This window comes from Natrix helvetica (assembly GCF_964273705.1).
Source record: "Natrix helvetica genome assembly, chromosome: 1".
NCBI classification, from domain to species: Eukaryota; Metazoa; Chordata; class Lepidosauria; order Squamata; family Natricidae; genus Natrix; species Natrix helvetica.
The window spans coordinates 112,882,187-112,910,130 of NC_138548.1; the positions used below are offsets into that span (position 1 = coordinate 112,882,187).

At 42.3% G+C, this 27,944-nt stretch overlaps 1 protein-coding gene across 9 annotated transcripts in view; it reads right to left on the reverse strand.

The window, feature by feature from the left end:
• TSPAN4 (tetraspanin 4) overlaps positions 1-27,944 on the reverse strand; it is a 752,078-nt gene that overhangs the window by 269,280 nt on the left and 454,854 nt on the right. For 6 of the 9 annotated variants that reach the window (XM_081970276.1, XM_081970273.1, XM_081970275.1 and 3 more), the window contains one exon: positions 7,082-7,161. The exons of 1 other annotated variant lie outside the window; for it this stretch is intronic. In XM_081970276.1, the coding sequence (XP_081826402.1) occupies positions 7,082-7,144 (63 nt within the window). In that variant the 5' untranslated portion in view covers positions 7,145-7,161. Of the gene's footprint in view, positions 1-7,081; positions 8,147-27,944 lie in introns of those variants that run through there. 2 more of the 9 variants (XM_081970272.1, XM_081970270.1) reach the window with 2 other exon arrangements.

Sequence of the window (27,944 nt, forward strand, 5' to 3'; positions counted from 1 at the left end):
AAGAAAGAGGATAACAGTGGGTGTGCCAGGCTCTTTCAGAGATGTGGTAAATAACTAATGAAGAATGGTGAGCAGTGATTGTTCACCTACCACAACCCTGATGAAGACAGGAAGTAGCTCTGTACAAGATCAAGAGAAATGGCACAGAAAAAACATGGAAAAGACCCTTTGGGGTTTTTTTTTTAGTAATTCAATTCAATATACACTACAGCGGTGGTCCCCAATCTTTGCAGCCTGGCAGCCTGGATGTGGGGGAGGGAATTGTGCCGTGCGAGTGTTGGGCTGGCATGCATATGTGTACTTGCCAGTCTGCTGCTTGCATGGCCCAGTTCCATGTAGGTCACAGCCTGGGGCTTGGGGACCCTTGCACTACAGGACACCTTTTAAAATAACTTTACAAGTAAAAATAGTGAGATGAAAACAGTCACATTAAACATATCCTAAGACTGGACCAATTTTTATTCATTTTCAATCATTGTAGGCTGTTGTCCTATGGGAACTTGCCTTGGAAAGACTACTTAATTCAAAAAGCAATGTGTTTTACAGCATGTAGAGCTGTTGTTAAAAAAAAAAAACACCAGTACATTCTAACGTCTCTTAGGTAGGCACGGCAATCTCCGCAGTTTGTTGAATCTCAGCCATAACCTGTAAGAAGTCTCTCTGATGGAAATTTGGCATGCATTAATATAGCACTACTATGACAATAGAATTGATATAAATTATATATTTCACAAGACGTTTCAAGGTATAAGTAGCACTCAAAGTAAAACACGCTCATCCAGTCTAGGATAAGTACCACTAGTAATTTCAAATACCAAAAGAATTATTGATACAATTATAGCTGACCTTACCCTTGTGGAAATTGATAGAATTTTAAATGGAAAAGCTTATAAGAGCGGATAACACAGACTTGAAGTCTCCAGTATGATATCCTATTGGTGCCCATATACCTGCAGATAGCTCCTATAGTCTTTTATTCCCCTCCTCAAAAAATTGCTTTTTCATTTGTTGTTGTTTTTTAAATGAGAAAGTGGTATTCTGCTAAACCTTATTTTCCAGCATCCTCTTTGTTTCAAAGACTGTTGCTAGGTCCCCAGTGAACAATGGATAAAATGGACCCTAGTCACTTGTTTGGAAGTGTGCCCACCAGTGGTGGGATTCAAAACTTTTTACTACTGGTTCTGTAGGCTTGGCTTGGTGGGCATGGCAGGAGAAGGATATTGTAAAATCTCCATTCCCTCCCCACTCCAGAGGAAGGATACCGCAAAATCCTAATTTCCTCCCGATCAGCTGGGACTCGGGAGGCAGAGAATAGATGGGGGTAGGGTCAATCAGTGGTATTTACTGGTTCTCCAAACTATTCAAAATTTCCACTACCGGTTCTCCAGAACTGGTCAGAACCTGCTGAATACCACCTCTGGTACCCACCGGCCCAGTAGAAGGACAAAGCAAGGTGAATAGGAAAAGGTTTAATGGGTTAGTCAACAACATTTCTGTAAATCAGTGCTTTTAAATGACATCTGTGAGATAGTAAGACCATCACAACAGTCATTTGGGGAAAACACCTATGGTATGTTCTCAAATTTCCAAATAGGTCCATTATTCTCCAGCCTTCTGGTATCAGACATACTACTGAAACAATTCATGTTTATCACTGCCTTTGTTTCCATTTAAGTACCTCTATTGAAAACTATTAGTGCAACATTACTTATGTCTTTGCCTATGTACTGCTAACAACAGACTGGATTAGCCATTTCAATTGGTGCTAAAATGGAAGAACCAAGCATTCTTGAACTGGCAGCCTTCTGATTTGCAGAAAGGTTTGGACTGTATTGTTCCATTGAAACCTTCCCCAACCTGCTGTAACTCCCAGATTTTCTAGCAGAGGCCTGTTCTAGTCAATCTGACAGAATTATTGCTATGTTTTAAGGTATGATAGCCTCTTTGAAATACTTTCTGACTGAATGATAGGCTGCAAGTCTGTAGTAAAATGACATCTTTGCAAGGAGCTATCTCTGAGTTATGGAGTAAAGGAAAAGTATCAGTATTCTATCCCCCAAGTACAACATGAGCTGAATCTCCAGGCACATATTGCTCTTCCATTAACTACAGTGACATTTTATACTTCCAGGCAGGCCTGATTCTGTATCTAATGCACAACTGGGGGGTTGGCCTTATCTCACTTGTCTGGCTATCTTTCTAAGTGTTGCATCTTACTACACCTTCCTTAATTTTCTGACTGCCAACACTCTCCTATAGCATATTTCTCCCCAACTTTGACCAGCAAAGATCTACTTTGGGGTTATTCTTAGCAAGAACTGTTAATCTTCTAGCCAACACTTAATGGAGGTTGCTATCATTACTCTATCTGTATTTTAGCTACACATAACCCACTATATGAAATGTGAATGTCCCCAAACTGATAAGAATTGCAGCACTACATTTTATTTCAAAGAAACTTAACCTAACCATTGAGTGTTGACTTGAAGACTCACTACTTCCAAACTCCAAATCTCCTTTACATGACAATCAAGTGTTATACATTCAGCCTATGCCATACCCCTCCCCAACAAAACAATTTGCCCTGCCATTGTTAATGCTGACCTGAAATATACATCAAAGTTTATGCTATGTTTTGTCTTGATTTCTCCAGAAAAATCCAAAGCATTGCTATATGAAGCATCACCATATAAGAAACAAAAACTAGAATCTGAAAGTAGGGTGTTCCTGAAGATATGAACTGTTCATGTTGTATGGTATTGCAGAAAAGGCCCAGTTTTGCAGAAAACAATTACAGATTATTTTAAAAGAAAAGCAAATCGCCCAGCTATATATGACAGTTTTTGTGTGAAACCCATGCTGATGTCTGAAGTGTATATTGGGTATATTCTCGGCAACCATCAATCCAAAATACTGTTCTGGGCATATTTACATGTATGTATGTATATGTGTGCCAATGTATTCTGCTTCCAATCATCTTTTATGTCTGTTTCTTTCCTGCACCACATTTCCTTCTGGATAGTTGACATTTCTTAAAACATAATCCATATGAATGTCATTGCCCATCTCCTAACATGTCCAGAAAGTCATTAACCCAACACTAACCAGTTATGATGGAAAACCATTTTCCATCATAACTGGTTAGAAATGTTTGATTTTAGGCAACCTGTCTTGGATCAAAACATAATTGAGCTAAGTATTAAGCTGCAATCAGATTGGCATAATTCAAACAAAATGTCCATTCTATCACCTTGCATTTATCCTTGAGTCCAGCTGCTTGAATTCATCCCCCCTCCCATTTCCAAAATATAAGGACACACACACACACACACACCTCAATCCCTACTGGTGCATGCTTCAGGCTTTGCAAAGTGTTCTGTGGCATATGGATGAAGTTGTTGTTTTCAAAATTAGAGGGGGATAAATGTGTGCCTTTGCAATGAAAACATTGGAACTAGGCCAACTTATACAAATGGTCACTCCTGAATAGAATTAGTGAACTAGGTAGAGCAAGATATAGAAATGGAAGTTCTACTGTCTTCCTACATGACATTAACTAGGTTCAAAAGTGCAAGTGGGCTTAAAATACTTTTCATTTTGAGTGAATAAGAGATGCATGGTGAGCATAAGTGAGTACATGGTATTATGAGGATATGGCCATATTGCTAGATTCTCCTAGTGTGAAGGTCAGTTCGGCGTATTCGTTTGTTTACTGTCCAAAACCAAAAATACACATAGAGTTGTTTCCCAAGATGGGTGGTGGGGGTGTTTATAGAAATCAATGAATCAATCAAATAAATAAATAAAATGATACCATAGCTAGAGGTGCCCAGAGTTGCACCTGGCAACATAGGAAGCATATAAACTTACTACTTAGGATTGGGTGGGTGGATGGATGGTTGGATAGGTAAATGATGGATTGGGGGGGGGGGATGGAGAACTGAAACAGTTAGTGCAAATAAAAGCACCAAACCACCTTCTATAAGCCATAGTTATTAATACTGTTGAAAATTTGCAGCTTTGTGTGGAGGTATCTAGGAATTGATCACATCCAAGAAGAACTGTATCTTTGGGCTCATAAGAACAATTACATTTTTCCAACAGCTGCTAATAACAAATCTATTCACCATTGGGTATACAATGGGCTCTTCAGCTGTACATGTGACACATACATTTTTTGTTAAAAGGAGGCCAGCGTGTCTGCCTATTGTCATTTTAATGGGTAATGCAGCATCTCTGAGCCAGCGAGAAAAGTCTCCTGTGTGGAACATGTAAAATGTTTTTTAAAATTATCTAGGAATACTCCTTCCTAGAAGAGAAAGCATTTGCACCATAGTGGAGATGGAAGCTCTGAACTGAGCTTGCCCTAGATTCTTAAACGTCGTTCAAACTACCAAAACATAAATCCAGTCCCTAAAAAAAGATAAAAAATTAAATATTGAAAAAAAAATTATATATTATATTCAAATACGGATTGGTATCAACAGATAAATTCTTGTATGTTCCCTGATCTAACCTTGAGACACGGGCATCTTATTACACCACAGGCACCTTTCTGCCCAAGAGTTTGAGAAAAAGAAGAGACATCAAAGAGCTATAACTCTCGTCGTCGTTTTCAAGAAATACTACAATAGCATATCTTGAATTGGTTAAATTAAAAGGAAAACCTTTGCAGCATTCCCATTGTAAGTCTGCATTACAAGCCGTAAAAAACATGCCTTGTCTGCAGTGCAGGATGCATGGAAGAATTTCAGAGAATATCCTTTAAGTCTTCTCCTGGGCATTATTTTTAAAAGGAAGGCTATCTCCGTGCGTGTTTTTTTCTGCATATATTGTTCAATTGGTTGACTGAGCTCTCTATTCAGCAAGAGATGGAGAAGAGATGGTGGATGAAAAGGTCAACAAACCCGATTCTCTGTCTTTTCAAGAAGCTTTGGGACAAACTGGCTACACACACTGGGACTCTAGCTGTGTCGGAGAACTGGGAGCTGGGAAACAGCCTGAGTGATGTTTTCTTTCAGCTTATTCACAGAGTTTCCTTGTGTTTCAAAAAAATCTGTTAACAAGTGAATAAACGCTGAGAAACACACACACACACACACACACACACACAGACACACACCTTGAAACAAGAGAGGAAAATGTATTGGGGGGGGAGGAGGGGGAGATTCTGGGTCAATCTGAGCCTGACCTTTTTAAAGCAACCAGCAATTCCACCACATTCCCTCCATCCCAACAAGGCTCCAGCTGTTGTTTTCTTGCCCCCCTCCCCCCGTAATATTTGTATGTGCTTGAAATGTTTTGTTTGTGGCAAAAAGAAGAAAGACAACCTGGGTTAGTTTTCCATGCAAATATCATAATAGGGCCTGTTTAGGCCCCGCCAGCTTCTCAATCTTAATTTTTTTTATTCTTTAAATACTGAATACGGTGATGAGGAATAGTATAAGAAGTCTTTAGCTTTGCTTCCTGAAAAGGAAAGAAAAACATTTGAAAGAGTGCTATACCTACTCAAGTAAACTGCACCTTTTAATACCTTCTAAAGTAAAGTTGCCTTCTGTTATCTATTTTTCTACAAAAAAAATATGCTAGACAACTGTGTTAAGAATTCTATGGGCAAAATTAATTAATGTGCAGTTAAATTAACAACAATACAACTCCAGTTGCTTTAAAAACATTAATGTATTCTTCTATAATGTGTTCAAACAGAAGCTGGAAAGCCATCTGTTTGGGATTATTAATTTGGATTTCAACATTGAGAAGGGGATTGGTCGGGATGGCCCCCTTCCAACTGTATGAATGTACAAGTCATAGATAGATGAGAAAGAAAGAAAGAAAGAAAGAAAGAAAGAAAGAAAGAAAGAAAGAAAGAAAGAAAGAAAGAAAGAAAGAAAGAAAGAAAGGTGGGTAGGTAGGTAGGTAGGTAGGTAGGTAGGTAGGTAGGTAGGTAGAGGTAGAGGTAGAGATAGAGATTGACATAGATATATATCAATCATCTGGTCAAGTCAATGTATTTCCACCAACACATTGTTTCTGTACAGGAAATTGAATAAGCGGCACAGAAAGAAAGTCACTTTATAGTTAGGATTTTCAAACACTATTTGGAAATGAAGGAATATGACACCTTATCACAGGACTGGAAGTTACTTACCAGGATGTGCAGTACACATTTTGCCCAGTAAGTCTACTCCTGTGCTGTAAAGTGTCTTCTTACTGCAGAAAACCAGGTACTAGCTTGCTAATCTCTCAAATTCCACCTGCAGTATCACTAATATTGATGACTCTATCAGACACAAGGGCGCAGCTTATCTTCATATGCACAATGTACACATTGAGTCAGATTATTCCTGGTCATCACCACAGAATAGCATCAATTTGTGTCTTAGTATTTCAAGAATCATCTTTTAAAGAGACTATGCAAATCCGAGATTAGATACATGATCCCGCACAGCAATTAACAGCACATTTGAGACTTGAGCAGGGGCACAGATTCATATGGAACATGAAGTGCAATGAATTCCCAGCCTCAGGAACAGCATCTGGATATGCATGCAGCTTAACAAGACTGATGAAGAACACAGAAAAACAGAACAAAACAGGGACCAATATTTTCTTGGACCTCACTAACTCAAGCAACTTCAACAGGAAAAGCCAGATTGGTTCTACCATTATGCAGAGCAAAGGGGCAAATGAAGTGGCAGGACTCTGGACTGTACCACTTCATACCAAGGATTGGGATTCTGTCTTTTAAAATGCTCCCTCCCATAAAAAGCTGCTGGCATGCAAGAAGCAAGGACACCTGCCAATTTCTTGCTAATGTGTTGGCGTTCTCTATGAATGACTCTCTTTCTCTCTCACCGACAGAGCATTCAAAGGCACGAGGATCCACCCCCACAGCCTCAAATGGTGTCATCCAAAATTGTGTCACTTCAGTCTACAACTTCGGCGTGCATGATGTATAATGCCTACAACCAGCTCCCATTGTCCCCATTACTTGCTGCCCAAAGGTTGGAGAGGCAAGCTATCCCCAGACTTGTTGAGACACCCAAGGGCTAAATAAACCCATGCACAGGTACATACTCACCCAGAAGAGCAAGTTGAAGACAAACATGAGGTACTTAATGCACTGCAGGCAGTTGTGAGCCATGCTGCACCTCTTCAGTTCTAGAAGAAAAATAAAGGAGAGATCCAAGTAAAAGACCACATACTTGTTCCCCTTGGGGGAGGTGTACTTAGCCTTGGTGGCCTTAGGACCCGGGTTGGTATGGAATCCAAAAAAAGAGTTACTTGCGGCTCCAAATTGGCCGCCGTACATGCTGCTGTAGCGACGGAAGGCGCCATTGGGAAAACTGTAATCCTTGCTGTCCACAGAAGGGCTCCTATGATAAGTTGATTCATCGGTGCTAGATCTGCGCATGGTGACGTCAAAAGTGTTCCAGAGTTAGTATTGACAAGAATCTTTGCAGTTTTATTTTGTTGGGAAGGACAGGCTTTCCACAACTTCCTTAGTTGGCTCCCACCCACCCCCTAATGTTTTCTGCCAGCTGTTCTTTTGCCTGCCATGATTCTGTCAAGGAGTAAAGTGAGTTGCAAAAAGCAGCCCGTCGGCTAACACGAAACCTGCTCAGCCAGGAGTTAGGAAACCCCTGGGCTTACTTGTGGAGAAATCTTTCCTGCGCAGAGAACATCGTCTTTGGTGCCACAGTCTCCCCCTCCCCACAGTCAAAAGAGGGGGAGAAAGAGAGAGAGAGACCCGGGGAGAGCAATGGTCTGCTTTGCTTTTGAAAGGGAGAGCGACAGTCTTGCGGATTATCCCAAGTGCCATATAAAACCTTCACTCCACATTGCTCCTAAAAAGACACCAAAAACAGTAAACCAGGGATGTTGCACAGAAAAGAGGCTAAGATTAGAGATTATCCCAACAGCAAGCAGTTCTCCTGCCCTGCTCCTCTTGGTCCCATCTCTCTGCCCGGAGATGGTGCAGCTCACTTTAAACGATTCCCCGTCTCTCCTCGGACAGAGGAAGCCCAGGACAGACGGAAGAAGTAGAAGGTGCTTCATGCACGGCGCTGTCACTCTTGAGATTCCAGTCCAGTCGTGCTCCCTCTCCGTGCTATTAACCCAGCCACAGTGCTTCAGCCTGTCCTTGCATCTGAAGTGGGAGGCAGGAGGAAAGACGCTCGCCTCACCGTATCTCATGAATGCCTGCTCAGCACTCTCTCCAGCTCAAGCCCCCTCCCCCAGCCAATCAAATGTACTCTCGGGCTCCTCTATTCCCCCCTCCACATCACCACCTTCTTTAAAATAAAACCCTCCCCCTTAGCCTCTTCACAGCAAATCCAACATGAGCTGCTTTTAACCAATCAGGCTACAGGTGGGGAAGCTACCGTTCTGTGCCCAGAGTCCTGCCTCCTTAGGTAGCTGCATTCTCCCTTCATCCTGGGCAGAGGGGTACAGGAGAAGCAGCCTTTCTTTTCTTTTTCTTTTTAATCATCCCAGCTGACAGTGGCTGCTTGGATATACAGCCCCTTCGGAAGAGGCTACAGGATTGATGGCTGCTCTAAGGGTAATTGCTCCTAAAAGCAGGGAGCCAATGACTTTCCTGCAAACATGTTGGCTTGGGGGTGAGAAATTCCTAAGTTTTCTTGGGGTTTGTTTGTTTGTTTTGCACTCTTATCTGGGATGCCTGCACTGACTCTCTGGACAGTTTCCTCTTTCGCTTTTGCAATGCATCTGACACAACGTTGACTTGCTTGTACTGAAAAGTTGGGTCTCTTCCCCCTCCCCCCAGATTCCAAGCACTTCCCATTCAGGGATACCACACCCTAGAAATGTGAATCCTAGCAATTGTTTCTGGAAAGGGTAGGTATCTTCCTCTCTGCATCTGGGGCATTCCATCTTGATATATGGGTTATAATGATTAAAACACCGAATTAAGCCTCGGGAGAGCCACATTCCCATCTCTGCTATGAAGTCACGAGGCAACTGATGCCAGTTATTCTCTCTCTGGTTAGCATACTTTGGGAGGAGGAGAGTGGAGGAAAGAGAGGGGGGGAGTACCTGGAGAAAGGTCAAATGGTCAGTGTGTCAAATCAATAAAATGACAATTGCAATGCTAAGGTTAATTCAAGCACCAAGTTGATCCAACCTCAGTCCTCATTGGCTAGCAATAAGGACAATGACCAGTGCAGTGAGAAGTTCTAATAAAACAAATTGATGGTTTTGTCCTTTATGTATGGATGAATAAATATTTCTGCTATTTCTGCCTTGGATAGCCTCTGCATCGGATCACAGAGCCCTCATTCATGCCATTAGGAGGATCTACTTTCTCTCCTGCTTCACATAGCATAGTCATAGAGATTGTTCACATTTTTTAAAAAGAAAAATCATAGCCACAGCAATGCTGAGAATCTCTGCAGCTGGAATATCAGGCAACAATCTGCTGCCTGCCACAACAATATGTGTTGTTCAATCTTCTTATTTCATAACAAGCCCTGCTACTCCTGGGGCTCTGGTGTTCACTTGCAGCCTTCCTTCTTAGTGCCACAAACTGCATCGAATTACATCTCCCATCATCCCCAGCCAGCCAACATGCTAGCTGTCATCCAAACCTCGTCGTAGAGAATGCCATGTTAGGGAAGTTGAATGAAAGTCTCCCTTCAGAAATGGAAGAACGCAAGAATATTTGAGAGTTGAAACGGACCAGAGAATGAGAAAGCAGTGCAATTGAAGCACGCGATAGGAAATTAAAAATGGAAACATTGTTCATATATTAGGACACACAGAAGTAATTGCAAAGCACTAAATGGACTCCCCTTTTCATGCATCCCTCTACCACAAATCTTTTAAGATTTGTTGTGAAGGTCTGAGGAAAAGCCATGGCAGAAGTCTTGCAAGGTATATAGAATATATAATTACTTGGAAGCTTCATTTCATGAGCAGAAGTAGGTGTGCATAACCTGGGGGGGGGACTCATAATTTGCTGTGAATTTTCTTCATCTGTAAACCCCTGGAATTGGCAGCAGCACAAATAGTGTTTTGCACTTACTTCCCTGCCATGACATTGTCAGCTCAAGATTTCCCAGGCTGAAGCACTGTGGCTAGGTGGGCAGGATCTACAGACCCAGGGCCTGAGGCTGTTGTTATGCAATGCGAGGTCCGTTGTCAATAAGGCCCCCCTCATCAATGATCTAATTCTGGAGGGGGAGCCGGACCTCGCAGGAATAACTGAGACCTGGTTGGGCCACGAGGGAGGTCTACCCCTCGTGGAAATGTGCCCACCAAGTTATCAAGCATTCCACCAGCCCCGGGCCCAGGGAAGGGGCGGTGGGGTAGCAGTGATTATCCGGGAAGACTTAGAGCCGAGGGAGTCCACTGTGCCGCAGACATCCGGGTGTGAGTCCCTTGTCGTGACGTGGGGCCCAGGGAGACAGCTGGGCCTGCTGATAGTATACCTGGCTCCTCGCTATACATCAGTGGCCCTGCCTGAACTCCTCGAGCTGATTGCATCGGTGGCGGTTGAGACCCCCAAACTTCTAGTGATGGGGGATTTCAACCTGCCGTCGGTGGGAGAAGCGTCCGAGGGGGTTCGGGAGTTCATGGCTTCCATGACAGCCATGGACCTGACTCAATTGATTCAGGGCCCTACACACGAGGGAGGCCACACACTGGACCTTGTTTTTGTCTCTGGCCACTGGATGAGTGATCTGGGAATAGGGGATTTAACTATCACTCCCCTGTCATGGTCAGATCACTCACTTCTCCGACTTGACTTCCCTGGTGCTACCCCCCGCTGCGGGGAGGCGGAGCCGGAAGATATTAGATGGTTCCGCCCCAAGCGCCTGATGGAACCATATAGGTTCCAGATGGAGCTTGGGCCACCTCCTGTAGACCTGACCCGCCCCCGGGTAGAGGACCTGGTAGCCGCATGGAATAATGCGACTGCCGGGGCCCTAGACCGAGTGGCGCCTTTGCGGCCTCTCCTGCGGCAACGAACCACCCTGGCCCCTTGGTTTACCGAGGAGCTAAGGGTGATGAAACGCCACAAGAGACGCCTAGAGAGTCGTTGGAGATCCTCCCGCTCCGAATTTGACCGAGCACAGGTACGAACCCACTTAAGGACGTACCTTGTGGCATTGAGAGCGGCCAAACGTCAACATTGTGCCGCTCTTATTGCATCCACAGATAACCGCCCTGCCGCCCTGTTCCGGGTGACCCGCTCCCTTCTGTTTCAGAGGCCGCGGGAAGCCCCTTTACAGGGCAGGGCAGAGGAATTTGGGAAATATCTGCAGGATAAAATCGCTCAAATCCGGAGGGAATGGGTCCCTTTCAGTGGTCTAGTGGAGACGTCCGAGGCGAGTCTTGAGAGACCACTCTGGGAGGAGTTTGACTCGGTTGCCATCGAGGATTTGGACAGGTTACGTGGACGTCTGCGACCCACCACATGTTTATTGGACCCATGCCCCTCCTGGCTTGTACTGGCATCCTGGGAGGTTACACGCGACTGGCTCCTGGGCCTAGTGAATGCTTCGTTGGGCAAGGGGTCTCTGCCAGCCGCCTTGAAAGAGGCGGTGGTGAGACCCTTACTCAAGAAGCCTTCCCTGGACCCAACGGAGCTAGCCAATTATCGTCCTGTCTCCAACTTTCCCTTTTTAGCGATGGTTGTAGAGAGTGTGGTGGCCTATCAGTTTCCACGACACCTGGAGGAAAATGATTATCTAGACCCGCGCCAGTCCGGCTTCCGACCCGGGCACAGCACGGAGATGGCCTTGGTCGCGTTGGTTGATGATCTCTGGAGGGCCAGAGATAGGGGTTGTTCCTCTGTCCTGGTCCTATTAGACCTCTCGGCGGCTTTTGATACCATCGACCATGGTATCCTGTTGCACCGGCTGGAGGGGTTGGGGGTTCGGTGCACCGTTTTACGGTGGTTCAGCTCCTACCTCTCCGGCCGGACGCAACGTGTGTTGGCAGGGGAGCAGAGATCGACCCTGAGCCCCCTCACTTGTGGGGTGCCACAGGGGTCGGTCCTCTCACCACTCCTGTTCAACACATATATGAAGCCGCTGGGCGAGATCATTCGTGGTTTCGGGGTGGGATATCATCTGTACGCTGATGATACTCAGCTGTACATTTCCACCCCGAACCACCCCAACGAGGCCGTCGAAATGATGTCCCAGTGCTTGGAAGCCGTACGGGTCTGGATGGATGACAACCGACTCAAACTCAACCCCTCCAAGACGGAGTGGCTGTGGCTTCCGGCCCCCCGGTTCAACCAGTTGCTTCCATCTCTGGCCATCGGGGGCGTGCAACTGGCCCCCATTGAGCGGGCACGCAATTTGGGCGTCCTCCTGGATGCCGGCTGTCCATGGACGACCATGTAACAGCCGTGGCAAGGGGGGCATTCCACCAGGTCCGCCTGGTGCGCCAATTGCGCCCCCTATTGGACCGGGATGCCTTACACACAGTCACTCATGCGCTGGTGACGTCTCGCCTAGACTACTGCAATGCTCTCTACATGGGGCTTCCTTTGAGATGCACTCGGAAACTGCAGTTGGTCCAGAATGCGGCCGCGCGGGTGATTATGGGGAGTACCAGATACTCCCATGTAACACCTCTCCTGCGCGAGCTGCACTGGCTTCCTGTGGTGTATCGGGTGCGTTTCAAGGTTTTGATTACGATCTTTAAAGCGCTCCATGGCACAGGACCTAGTTACCTGCGGGATCGCATCCTGCCCCATACATCCCTGCGACCAATCCGCTCGCACAGAGAAGGACTTCTCCAGGTGCCGTCCACTAAACAGTGTCGGGGGGCGACACCTAGGAGCAGAGCCTTCTCTGTGATGGGCCCAGCCCTGTGGAATGTCCTCTCCCTTGACATCAGGATTACCTCCGATCTCCGCTCCTTCCGTGTAAAGCTCAAGACCCACCTTTTCCAATTAGCTGGCCTGGCTCAACCATAGTTTTATCCCATTGCTCCTGACAATCTTTTTAAATTTGTAATTTTAACTGATGGTATTTTAATTGTTAATTTTAATTCTATTATTACTATTGTATGCTTTTAACGAGTGTTACCTCCTCCGGGTACATGTATGTGTTTGTATGTATGTGTATATGTATTGTGTGTATATGTATATATGTATGGGTTTTTGATTGTACACCGCCCCGAGTCCTTTTGGAGAGGGAGCGGCTAACAAATTAAATTTATTCTATTCTATTCTATTCCCCTCTGTTTGGTTATTTTAGTGACTTTAGTTCACCAAGGATCTGGGTATGGTTAGTCTAGAGAAAAGAAGGACTGGGGCAACATGATAGCAATATTCCAATATTTGAGCAGCTGCCACAAAAAGGACAGTTTCAACTTGTTTTCCAAAGCACCAGAACACAAGATAAGAAACAATGGATGGAACCAGGGGTTGGCTGCTAGGGATTCACAGGGGTTCGGGAGAACCTCTAGCTAAGATTCTGTGCAATTCGGAGAATCCCCAAATTCCACTCCTGGCTGGCCCCACCCACCCTGCCCCTCCCCTCCCAGGAGTCCTCATACGGCCCGTTTTGGATGCAGGTAAGTCCAGGGCGCACACAGAGGCTCAGGGAAGGCGAAAAATGAGCCTACTAGAAGTTTGGCAAAAAGGGCCTCCGGAATCTGGGGAGACCATTTTCGCCCTCCTGGAGGATCAAGGAAAGCCTCTGGAGCTCAGGGAGGACAAAACTGTGCCCCCTCTGTGGTGCAGGAGGTTGATTAGGCCATGCCCACCATGGCCATGCCCACCCAGCAACCAGGCAGAGAACCCCTTGCTAAAATGTTTGAAGCCCATCCCTGATGGAAACTAATCAAGGAGAGAAACAACCTGGAATTGAGGAGAAACTTCCTAAAAGTGAGGGTCTCCTGCTTGAGTAGGGAACTACAGATTACAGATTAACAGAGTTGGAAGGGACCTTGTAGGTCATCTAGTCCAGCCCCCCCACCCAAACAGGAGACCCTACACCAGTGATGGCGAACCTATGGCACGCGTGCCACAGGTGGCACGCGGAGCCATTTGTCAGGGCACGCGAGGCCAGCTGAGTTCACCGTTTTTAAAAGCCGTTTTTCACCCTCCCCAGGCTCCAGAGGCTTTATAGGAGCCTAGGGAGGGCGAAAAGAGCCTCCCCTGCCCCCCGGAGGCCCTCCGGAGGCTTCAGGGACGGTCCGGAGGCTTCCCTGACGGCTTCGGAACGCTTAAAATGACCCTCCGAGCAAACCGGAAGTCACTTCCGGTTTGCTCGGAGGGTCGTTTTGAGCGCTCCGAAGCCGTCAGGGAAGCCTCCGGACCGTCCCTGAAGCCTTCGGAACGCTTAAAACGACCCTCCGAGCAAACCGGAAGTGACTTCCGGTTTGCTCGGAGGGTCATTTTAAGTGTTCCGAAGGCTTCAGGGAAGCCTCCGGATGGTCCCTGAAGCCTCTGGAGGGCCTCCGGTTTGGCGGGCGAGGCTCTTTTCACCCTCCCCAGGCTCCTATATAGCCTCTGGAGCCTGGGGAGGGTGAAAAAAGCATGTAAAAATGGGGGGGTCGCACCTGTTGTGCGTGCATGCGCACTGGGGGGTCACGCATTGCATTATGGGTGTGGCACGCCCGCACACGACCCCCCTGCGCTCCCCCACTTGTGGCACGTGAGCCAAAAAAGGTTCAACATCGCTGCCCTACACCATTTATGACAGATGGCAGTCCAGTCTCTTCTGGAATTGGACTAGAAGAACTCTTAAGGTCCCTTCCAGCTCTATTCTGACTGACTGACTGACAATGTGAATGCACACACATCACAAGATTTCATCTGACTTTGGCCCACTATCTTCAGGCAGAAAATAGTGATTCCAGAGTCTCAATCTACAAGGACTTTGTTTTTTTTTTCAGATGGGGGGGGGGGGGGTTCAGATACTGTAAGGTTCCAAGAATATCAGACTGACAAGAGAGCATCACTGGGTTTAAACAGCTCAAAGTCCTAATGGATCCTGCCAGCCCCTCAGGACCAAGGATCGCTTAATTAACACATGCAGCTTATGAAATGTATCATCATCAGAAGGAAGAGGTGACTGGTTAGCAATTTAAACACTTTCTGGAGAAAGATAATACCGAGTACAAAAGATGTTCTCCTGCCAAAATCATATTTCTTGGAGAAACATCAGGAACACTATTCAATTAAACAGGAAAGAGAAAAACTTGAATGGCTGATATTGCAAGCCTCTCTCTGCAAGGTCACCTCTGCAAGCGATCCACTTACTCGAACTACACAAAATGTATAAACATGACAGGCTATAATCTCTTTTCTCTTTCAGTATGCCATATGGCTTAGCAAACACAAGCATCCACAGTGATTCTAATTCTAATGCCATTCTTAATTGTATATGCAGAATAACGAGTATTGAAAAAGTTCCTTATTAAACCTTTCGCTTGTAGCACTTGTTCAGCCAAACAATACTAGTGAAAAGTTCCTTGATGGCCCCATGCCGAATTTGAATAGAAAATGCATGAAACTTTATAAATTTATGCTTTTTTATGGGCATCTTGCTCTCTGTGCACCTCAGAATGATAGACTAGACCAGACCAGACCAGACCAGACCAGACCAGACCAGAATAGAATAGAATAGAATAGAATAGAATAGAATACTTGGAGGTCTTCTAGTACAACCTGCCCTTTGGCAGGAAACCCTACACCACTTCAGACAAACGTTTATCCAACATCTTCATAAAAACTTCCAGTGTTGGAGCATTCACAACTTCTGGAGGCAAGTTGTTCCACTGATTAATTGTTTTAATTGTCAGGAAATGTCTCCTTAGTTCTAGGTTGCTTCTCTCCTTGATTAGTTTCCATCCATCGCTTCTTGTCTTGTCCTCAGGTGCCTTGGAAAATAGTTTGACTCCCTCTTCTTTGTGGCAACCTCTGAGATATTGGAACACTGCTCTCATGTCTCTCCTAGTCCTTCTTTTCATTAAATTAGGCATACTCAGTTCCTGCAACCGTTCTTCATATGTTTTAGTCTCCAGTCTCCTAGTCATCTTTGTTGCTCTTCCCTGCACTCTTTCTAGAATCTCAGTATCTTTTTTACATCTAGCCTGCAGGCAAAAAAATGGGTTTTTTGCTGTGCCATAAACTTCACCCCTAGACCTCACCATTCTCAGGCTAATCTTCCCAGAGGGGTTATTCCAAATGTAAGGCAGAGGATATACATGTACTGTTATCACTGAGCATATTACAAGAAAGAACAGATAAAAACAAATTTCCCAAATTTTGCGAGACTAACTTTCTTGCTTATGGAGAATTGTTCCCTATATTATTTAGCAATCCATTGGTTCTGGGATTGCATCTTTAAAAAGGGAATTGTTAACAATTACCTTTAGAAACATTGTTTAAATCAGATATAAAGAGGATTATTACATCTAATGAGGAAGAAAAGCCTTGGTCAATTCTGTATTAAAGAATCCAGCATCACTCCCTCTTGCAAACCATAATAATAAAGAGAACAAAAGATCAGAAAAGCAGGTCATCTTTGAAATATAACAGATTTAAATTAATTAATTAAAATTTAAAAATACGATGAAAGTCTTTTTTTAAAAAATTTTTGCTCAAAAGAATCTCTTTGTCAAACATTTCCATATTTTGGCTGCTAGTTACAATGTTGGTATCATTTATATGCTGGCTAGCACACATGCCAATGCATCCTCTGATGTGGAAGACTATGTTGAACTTCAAAGCATCAGCAATTCAAACATACACAAGCAATACAAGCACTAACGCCGCCTAGGACAAAGCACTCAATCAGGCACAAAAATCAGTGTTAGCTTCCCGAAGGTATGGTACATTGAGATGGCAGCCATTTTCAAGGAATCTTAAAAGCAGAGGTTTTAAGGGGAGGGAGGCGAAGGAATAGATTTCAAGCAAGTAGTTTGTACAAGAAATAACATGCTACACAGTAGTGCACAATTTTTATTGTCCATCTCATGCTGCCTTTAAAACAGTCTGATTCAAAATGAACTATGCTTCTTCTAAACTGGAGTTGGGGAGGGGAAAGGACAGAAAATAAAGTTCATGTCTAGAGTTTAGAATTCAAGTATGACACATGGAAAAGTAGATAAATTGCTAACTTAATCCAAGTCAGGATATCTGCACACAAGCGACACCAAAATGCTCTTCTCTCTACTTGCTCAATCGTTCTCTCTGAAAAACTGACAAACTGCTGACATAAAATATGTTTAATGAATCCACAAGCCCTGCTACAAAATGAAACCAAAAAACTTTCCTTCCTGTATGTGAAGAAGGCTCTACATTTTGAAATAAATAGCCACCAGCTGAGTTCACAAGTGCTAAGTGTATGCTTCAATCATGGGTAACCATACAACCATAATGGTCAGATTGAAACATAATAGTAAGCCATCAGTCAATAACTTAAAAAAAACATAATGGCCAGGTTATTGCAACTTAGTAAGCCAAAATCTAACAAGCTGCATTATGTTTTAATACTTTGTTTGAAAATACTTGTAACGCTCCTAAGAGAATATACTTAACAGTCCACTCACATATAAACTCTACATGGGTTACAGCCTCGTTGTCTTGATTTTACATTCAAAATTCCTATTTCAAATGGAATATACAGTAGGGCAAGATTTGGAAATGTTGAGCTCACACATCCCCCTAAAGCATGTTGTAACTGTTTTTGGGCTTGTGTAATATATGAGCCCAGCAATTATGGTTTACAAATTTATAAAATCAAATAAACACAGTCATATTCAAGAAATCATGATTAAACAAATCTCTCTTAATTCAATGAGTGAATTAGGCATGTAGTAGTCAATTCAGACCTTAGAATCTGCTATAAAATGGAATTTTGATTTAATCAAATTATGGGTCATTGAGTGGGTTATTAGCTTTGGTACAGAAGTCCCTACTCTTGAAAAGAGGTCTTAAAGGTTAAACTCTATTAACACCAGTTTCTCCATCAGATCCATTTGTATTGCAGTCAATTCTCCTTCAAATTAATTTCATAAATATTCACTGCAGCTAGTTCTTATTTTACAACTTTGTAAGAACATGTTCTGTCAATTATAACAAGCATCTGATCCATTCTGTCCAAAATCTTAGTTCAAAATCTGCACAAAGGAATTCTGTTTCATTTTTTAAAATCCTCTGGCTCTAGTGTCTAGCCTTCAAGGTCTCCTTATCATAAAACAATCAAGAACAATCTCCATTTTTTCACGAAAAAAATTCTAAATATTTCAAAGCTATAATTCCAAAGCCTTATGCTCCTTAATACATTATTAACTTTCCAAAATCCAAATACTAAGCCCCTTTTGCTGCACAATCCCCCCCCAAAAGATCATATTTTAAAAACTTTAGAAATAATATTCATACCAGCATCTTTAAAGAGAAGCAAACTTGCCAATGAATATGGTAGAACCTTATCAGTCCGAAGGCTCATCAATCACTCCAATATGGAAATATTTTTTTAACAAATTCAAATGTGATTGATATATAAGGGTTGGTTAAGTGTAGTGTCCATAAAGATTGTTTTGCAAGTTTGAGCTTGATGTAAATCTCAACTCTCAGTCACTCCACTCATAAGCCTGTACTAAAAAATGACAGTTACCATAGTCTATCCATGAGGAGCATCTGCAGTAATGTAGTTAACTTCAATGATCTGCAGAGATTATCCGAGTTTGGATCCAGTATCTAGAGATGATTCTGTTGGTAAACCTGTCTTGCTAGCTAATAAAAACCAGCAATCTGTCTATTCACTGTGGCAACATACAGGAAGTCTCTTCTTGAAATTATTTTCAGAACATAGCTAGAATGTTTTCTGCCAGATATCTCTGGAGCTACCCATATGAAAGACAAGTTGGTCCTCTCTTAAATAATGCTTTAGTTTGCCTCACAGGCTGTATAAAGTATCACATGCAGACTTCCATGGATTTCTGCTTGGATATTATTTGCTCCAAAATTTATGACATGTTAAATAAATACATCATCCCTATATAAATTGTATTTACTTTATTTTATAAAGGGCACAAAATGAAAATGCATTTTTTTAAAAACTTGCTTCTTGGAAAATATTTCTGATGATCTGCTTTAAGTAGGTAGATTGTATTCATATTAACCTCACTTGTAGCGTTCCTGGCAGAAAACAAATAACATTTTTACCTCTGCAAGAAGGCATTATGCAGAAGGAGTACAGAAATTATTCTTAAAGTGTCAGGCAGGAGTGTGATGAAAGAAAAATGCAATCCTATAAGCAAAAACAAACAACTATTTGTGGGACAAGATTTGGATTAAAAAGTAGGTGGTAAAAAAGTTAAGCATAGCTCCCATAATTTCTCTTCTCAGTCTCAAATTCCATTCTTCCTGAAGTGCCTTTTCTTATCTTGTGTAACAATTTGGATATATTTATGTACAGAAAGTTCTACATCTCGTATGGATGGCCCTGCTTCTTATATGACTGTGAGAATGCTGTCTCTTAACAGTTTTTATTTTTGAACATAATCTTTTTTTAAAATCCCATTTTCTTGCCTTCCCACTATTTTATTTGATGTTTACCCTTCTCTTCTTTCTTTTCTAAATTCACGTGAGCTAGTATTTCAGCTGTTTACATCTGCATCTTGAGCTGAAAGCAAAAACTTCAGGGTCTTTGGTACTACGTTTGTCTTCTTTGAGGAAGAAAGTGTATATGTATATTAAGGTGTTTTTTTTTCCAGATTAATGTGACTAAAGCAAATTTTTTACTTCTTGACTTTTATCATTGGGGCAGTCATGAGGGGATAGAGACAGCAGATCAGAATAGAGAAAGAATGTTCAGAACAGGAATAACAATGGTGAATGAATGTTTTTCAGAAGGGGTATAATGGTATATGGGAGTGACCTTGGGAGATAGGGAAAAGAGACACAACAAAGGGAATGATCAGATAAAAGGCACCTGAGCCCACAGCAAGAATATGGGTGGTACAAGAAGCCCAGAAGAGATTCGCCCTAGTTTCTTGGGTTGTAAAGGAGATGGGGTGAAAATGACTTTCAGTTATGCAAAATTCTGTTGTAACCTTAAATGAAGCAGAATTAGTTTATCTGATCAGGATTTCCCCTTTGGTTTACCTCAGAAGGCTGTCAGGGAGTGATGCTGCTAGCCTTGAAGAAGGCAGTTGTGCCTCTCCCACGCTTAAAAAGTCATCTCATGACCCAATCGTTCTAGATAACTATTGGGCATTCTTCGGTCAATTCTTTCTTGGTAAGACTGGCTGAATTCCAGTTGCCAAGGAGCATGGATCAGACAATTTATCAGGATCCTCTCCAGTCAAGTTCTAAGACCATGGCACAGTGGTTAGAGTTCAGTTCTGCAGGCTACTTCTGCTGACTGCCGACTGCCTGCAATTTGGCAGTTCAAATCTCACCAGCTCAAGGCTGACTCAGTTTTCCATCCTTCTGAGGTGGGTAAAATGAGAACCCAAATTGTTGGGGGCAATAGGCTAACTCTGTGCACCACTCAGAGAGGGCTGTAAAGCACTGTGAAGCGGTATATACATCTAAGTGTTATTGCTATTGTTATTCTAGGGATGACCTGCAGCAGGAGGTAGGGAATGGAGCACACTTCCCATTGCTTCTCAAATCTGTTCCATAGGATCAACCATGGAAACCTTTTGGGATGTCTGTGAGGCTGGGGCAATGGAGGGATTGTTCTACAGGGATTCTTCTCCTTTTTGAATAGCTGTTACAATCTCTTCTTGGGGGAGGAAAAAATGAAGCCAAGCTTCAATGTGATGTGCCTCAGAACTCAGACCTCTCCTCCCTTCTGTTTAACATTTACATGAAATGCCTCGGGAAGATCATCCCACAGTTTAGAGTTAGATGCAATCAATGTGTACACCGGTTCAATGTTGTGATACCCAGTTAAACATCTTAGCCCCAGGCTGAGAAGATGACGGAAACCACCTAAAAACAGATTAAGACTAAATCAAAAGAAGCTTCTAATTCCATGAGTGCTCCATATATTCTTCTAGAGTAAGTTGCATTGTCCGTGAAAGAGTTGGGTGCTCACTTTGTGGCTTCTTCCAGATTCCCAACTTCTGCTGGAACAGCAAATGGAAGCTGTGACAAGAGGAGGAGAGCAGGAGAAATAACCATCAAATTATCTGTATTGTATATATGAGGGAGAGAAGAAGTACTATATGTGCTTTGCCATGGAACTGAGATCTTTCGTAGATTTGGAAAAGGTTAGGTAAACATGTGACAGATAAGCCTGTTTTTAGTTTCTAAAAACAGAGGAAGGCTCAAACAGCATTTGGCTTTTGAGACCTCTTCGTTGGTCTCCCAGCCATGTGGAACTGACACCAGCCCCAAGAGGGCAATGCAATATTGTATTCTATTTAACCTCAAAGTGCTATGGCTAGCTATAAAGGCAACCAAATATTTTTTTTTCTAGTGACAGGGGTAGCCAAAATAATCTGTGCAACAGCAAAATGGTCAGGCTTGCACTCCGAACAGTTTTGTATTATAAAAATAAGAGAGCAAATCTTCCTTGTACTTATTTCACACACAATTTGTCATCAATCAGATGTAGCTGTGATTCAGGAAAAAAATGAACCTTTGCAGTTTCGTACACAAGATCCTTTTTGCATCCCCGGGAGAGAGGGGGGGAAGGGGCAGGATGAACACCTTTTCTGAAGCAACACATTTGACTTTTGAGTGGCATCTAAGGCTGACACTGCACCGAGAGAGAGAAACAAAATTACGCCCACTCCCCCTAGTTTAAATGAATATAAATTGTATATATTAATTAAATAACTTAACGTACCTACCCCCTTCGTGTTCTTCTTATGTCACTAAAATGAGAGAAAGAAAAGAAACTTTGCAAATTTACAGCTATATGGGATGCTGCTTCAACAGGTGGCAGCACTTAGCAAGCTTTGGCTGGGAAGCTAAGCAGGGTCAGTCTTTGATAGTATTTGGATGAGGGACCACAGGACTATTATCCAGGCTGGAAACTTAAGCCACCATCTTGGAAAAGGCAATAGCACACCACTTCCACATCACGCCAAAACAACTGATTAACTTTCTTTTTCCAGCTTCAGGATGCACCCCAAGATCTGGTGACAAATAAATGCTCCGGTTAGTAGTCCTTGTGTTGCTGTAAACTGGTGAATGGCCATTTCCTTCCATTTATTAAGCACTTTTAAGATTGTACGAGTAGTCATCAACTCTACAACAGTTCATTCAGTGACCATTCAAAGTTACAACAGCACTGAAAAAAATGACATGACCATTTTTCACACTTATAATCTTTGCAGCATCTCCATAGTCATGGGATGAAAATTCAGCTGCTTGGCAATTGACTCCCATTTATGACTGTAACAGTGTCCCAGGGTCACATGATCCCATTTTGTGATCTTCTGACAAGCAAAATAAATGGGGAAGCCAAACTTACTTAACAACTGTGTCACTAATTTAACAACTGCAATGATTCACGTAACAACTGTGGCAAGAAAGGTCATAAAATGGGGCAAAATTCACTTAACAAATGTCTCACTTGGCAACAGAAATTTTGGGCTCATTGTGATCGTACGTCGAGGATTACCTATATTACTTTACCTGAATATGTGAGCTGTCTTCTCTTATTCACAGTTTTGGATTTCAAATATAAATACCTTGCATTCTAATCCTTCCCTTCTTCAACCTACCCTGTCCTGTTTCTTAAAAAATGTTACTCCCTCTTTAAATGCCTTTTCAGTGCCCCGAAAGTAAGGCTTAGGACACTGAAATCTCCTAAAAATCTCTTAATTAATTAAGCACATGGATGAAAACACTAAAATGAAAAAGATAATGAGGTGGGGAGAAAGAGAGAGGTGGGGGGAGGGGAGGGAGGGAGAGAGAGAGAGAGAGAGATCCACTTTTCCCTTAGCTGTTCCAGGTAAGAATTGGGCATCCACCCTCTAACTTTTATTTTTGGGGTTTTATGATTATGTTTTATTTTGTATGTTGTTGCACATCTCCCTGCTGGCAATTGGGCAAGCTACAAGCACGTAAGTAAAATAATACTTTTTCCACCATCAAGGAACCCTCACTAAATGTAATGGAAAAACATTGAGAAAGGGAGCGCTATGCTGAAATTATGAAGTAATGAGCAGGCATACTTCAATTAACCCTACAATCTCTAAGTAGAAGAGGTGAGCCACTTCTTCCTTAGAATACAATGTGATCTTTTCTGTCTTAGTGTATTCAACTACCAGGTAACAACCAAGTGCACAGAAGCAAATTTTCTCTTAGTTGAGATTTCAGATGTTAGCTCACAGGTCCCACAGTCTCTGGGTGCATAGTAAGAATAAATACATCAACAAAGTTGCATTCAAGTACACTTGTGACTTATCATGGCATGACCAGGCAGTTCTCCTGGCATAACATGGAATTGCTTTGCAATGGGCACATCTGACATTTTGACAGCATGTTGTGAGTACCAACAGAAGAGAATAAAAGTAGGTCAGGGTTGAACTGTGGAGTCTTTGGTGCTCTCTGAGCTTAGTTGTTTTCTTGCAAACATTTCATTACCCAACTGGGTAACATCATCAGTGTACAACCAAGCTCAGAGATCACCAAAGTCTCCTTATGTTGTGAGTGCTGATGACTGCCACACAGAAATGAATTCAATTACAAAACTATAATTTAACAGAGTGCACACTGGTTGTTTCCTGACACCAACCCCTTTTTTTCATCTCATGAGGTTGCAAACAAAGCATTAATTAATCATTATTCTTTTACAAAAGCAACATGAAGATATTGTAGAATTCCAGAGTTTCTTGGAAGTAAAAGGTGATTGTAGAGGCAAGCATTCTGCTTCTCTGTCTCTTTTAGTTTAAAACTAAAACAAGTATTTTATACATTTAAAAAGTAGGGTAGAGTAGGGTTGTAGTAGAGAACCCTGGGGACTCAAATCTTAGTCTCTTTGAGAACAGTAAGAGTAGCAGCTGCTGTTATGACCAAATGCTTCTTAACAACTAGTCCTCTCTAGCTGTAAGTGGAAGGGGCTGCTAGTGGAATGGCCACATTAAGAGGGAGGGGTGCAATAGATGCTGACCTCCAAATTTCTTTGTGATCCCCAGAGTGCACTAGAATGGTTTGGCCCTGTTTGCATTTTTTAAAAAACAGGATGTATAAAGAGTAAAGGAAATGCTTAAGCCTTGCTGAAACATAAGGTCTCCTTTCTGCTTATCTTGCCACTTCCAAGCCAAAACAGATTCTGGCACAAGCACATCCCTTGACGTGCTACACAACAGGCAACGCAGAGCTCAAGCTAATGGAAGTTGACATCTCTTACTTTAAAAGAACAGTATCCGCAGCCTTTCTTCCTTGGCCTTACAGTTAAATAAGTAAAGCTTCCTGCAAAGTCAAGCTGGATTTCTGTGACTCTATGGACACTTTAATGCCATTTTCCTGGCAACAGTATGAAAGTAGCTTTCTACAGTCTTCTTTTAGGATGCTTTTGGACTTCCCAGTATAGCCTACAACCCAACAATCCCTTGGTCTCCCATCCAAATACTATCCAGCCCAACTCTTCTTTAGCTTCTGAGCCCAGATAAATATTGTCTGCTGCTAAAATAAATTGTAGTTAGAGATGAGTAAATGTCCCTGCTACACTTGCTATATAACATTCACATTATTTGAAGCTCATGTTTGTTCTGTCTCATTTCCATGAGTTGGACGATTTTTGTAAAAGTCTGCATGAAAAGTTATGTACATTTTCATTATGCTTGTTTGCATGCATGAACTTTTTTGCATACTTTCCCCATCATAAACAGTTTTTGTATCCATATATTAATCAGAGGCTGTAAAATTTGTAGTGGGGAAAAAACAACAACAGTTATGCTCTACTTTGCATATGAACTCAGGAAAGAAGAAATAGATTGGCTACATCAAAGCCATCGGTTCTCTTTTGGGCCAAGTGATTATAAGTTATAAGGTAACCCATAACTGCCCCCAAAACTGATGAACCATGAATAGAAAGGATCAGACTCTTGGATCAAGAGTTTAGGAAATTTCACCTGAAAGCAAAACGAGAGCCAGTAATGTGTGCCAGGTAAAATGAGGGAATATTCATTTCCACAGATAAAGCCAAAGGTGAATTTAATGTCTTTTATGTGTAATACTTGGTGGACAATGGAACAATATTTTAAGCCCTGATCATCTGAGTGAGCTGAAAACTGAGTACATAGGGCCCCAGAGAGCTCACCAGGCTAAGCACTGGTTTCTGTCTATGACACCCCAAGTTCATAATTCTTCAATCATGGGAGGATTGCTGTAGAGAACCATACCAAGCAAGAGAAGCAAGTGACTTTCAAAATGAATGTCAGCCATTTGGGGTTGACCAGATCAGAAAACAGGTTCTACAAGAAATGCTAGAAATCTTTGTTGCTGGCTTAGTAAGAGAATCTTGAAAGCCTGACATGTTTTTCCTTTCCTCCATCTTTATGCAAAGAGAGTCAAGGTAGGGCAATTTTAAGTTTCTCTCTAAAATCTTTTCCCCTTCCCAGGCTTAGGTTATGTTTTGCTAATTGCCATCCCATTGCTTCCCCAAGTCATGGCTGTGGTTCTCTGCAATTACTAAATATTTGACAGTCAGATAAACAGAAGCCTCTCCACTCTTTGTGTTATTCCTTCCTATCCCAACAAGTTCTTTCATCCACTGGAACTGAATGAGAAATAACAATAATGGCCGTTTGGATGCTCCAACAAGAGTTGGAAAGATGGCAAATGCTAAACCTAGGTTCTAATTAAAAAGGCTATACGGAAACAAGTAAGATAGAAGGAGAACATACAAATATTCTCTCCTTGATTCAGAGGTGGTATTCAAGCATAAAGAAACAAATATAACAGAATAGCAGAGTTGGAAGGGACCTTGAAGGTCTTCTAGCCCAACCCCCTGCTCAAGCAGGAAACCCTATAACATTTCAGACAAATGGTTGTCCAATCTCTTCTTAAAAACCTACAGTTTTGGAGCACCCGCAATTTCTGGAAGCGAGTGGTTCCACTGATTAATTGTTTTGTCAGGAAATTTCTCCTTAGTTCTAGATTGCTTCTCTCCTTGATTCAGAGGTGGTATTCAAGTATTCTGGTGAACTGGTAGCAGAAATTTTGAGTAATTCGGAGAACTGGCAAATACCACCTCTGACTGGCCCCACCCCCAATCTATTCACTGCCTCCCGAGTCCCAGCTGATCAGAGTCCCAACTGATTGGCTGGGTCTTCTTTTGTTGCCCTGCACAGGAGAACGTAGCTGGAAAGCATGTTAGTGGGGTAGGGAGGGAATGAGGATTTTGCAATATCCTTGCCCTGGAGTGGGGTGGAAATGGAGATTTTGCAGTGTCCTTCCCCCAGGAGTGGGCTTTGTGGCAACCCCTGAGATATTGGAACACTGCTATCATGTCTCCCCTAGTCCTTGTTTTCATTAAACTAGACATACCCAATTCCTGCAACTGTCCTTCATATGTTTTAGCCTCCAGTTTCCTAATCTTGTCTATATAATGTTTTGCCTATATAACGTTTTGAATGCTTTGGTAGGGAAAAAAAAGGATTAATGTTCTTCATAAATAAAAACACCATTAGAGGGTCACTCTTCTACCAGAGAGAAATTGTTCTGTGGGCTTCCTCATCTAAAATTATCACTATGCTATTACCACATTTACATAGAACCTATGGATGAAATCCTGTAAGGATTTGATCGGTAGTGGTCTCAATGTGTGCTGATGATATACAGCTGTATTCCTCCTTTTCTTTAGCTGAAGATGAGGCTGTGACCTCTTTAGCAAATGTCTGGAATTACTGATGCATTAGAAAAGAATGGAAAAATTGAAATTGAATCCAGTTGACTGAAACGATTAGACTGGGAAATGTTCTTCTTTAGAGTTTAGATCTGCTTTGTTCCTGGATGCACAGATAGTGATTGTTGCTCAGAATAATACTTTAAAAAAATAAATATTAGGACTATTGGGAGATAAAGAGCTGGCTATCATCATTCATGTTTTGATAACTTCTTGATTGTATTATTGTGATGTGCTCTGCCTGGAACTATCAGTTGGAATGCCAGCTGCTTCCAAATACAATCTCCTTTCCGTTTAGCAGAAAGGCAATATGAAGATATTAATAATAAATACATTTCTCTGCTCCTTTTCTCAGGACTATAAACCACCTGCCCTGAAATGTCTACTAACTGCCAGTATATTCAATCTCAGGTTAAAGTGCTGGATTTGAGCTTTATAGACTTAATGTTCTGGGAGTATTGTTTTAAGTTTGCTTGCAGTATATAACTTCTTGGGAGTGATCCATCTAAAAGGCAGTGTATGAAGGTAGGAAATTGTAAATAATAGATGAAATGAAGTCTTATACATTTTCCTACAACAGGCATGCTCTGATATAGTTTAAATTAGTATCAAAGAACATGTTATGTGCCATCTATGTGTCCCCCACCCCCCCAAACTAGGTCAGTAATTTTGCTTTCTGGGGCAGAGGGATAACTCTTGCTTATTCAATTTATTTGTTGTTTAGGCCAGGTATAACAGCTGTAAGACAAACCACGGCCATATTTCTTATTTATCTGTCTCCTGCCTAACAACCATAACAGCAACTACAGTGAAAGAAATATGATCATTGGAATGCAGGGCTGAATTCCTGGGAGAGACCGAGATACTGCTAATGTATAAGCAGGCACTAAAAAAACATAAAAGCACTCTGCAGCAAGATTGGTCAAACATTTAGGAGACCTCATAGACTCTTTTTTTTTTAAATTACAAATTAAATTAAAAAGTACTTTCCATCAACCTTAATTTCCTATTAGACATCCTTAACATCAGAAAAGTAATTCAATAGACTACACCCTAGATAAAAACAGCTGAAGTATGAGAAACAACATGCTCCCATTTTTCCCTCTCCTAAAAAAGAATGAGAAACTCACT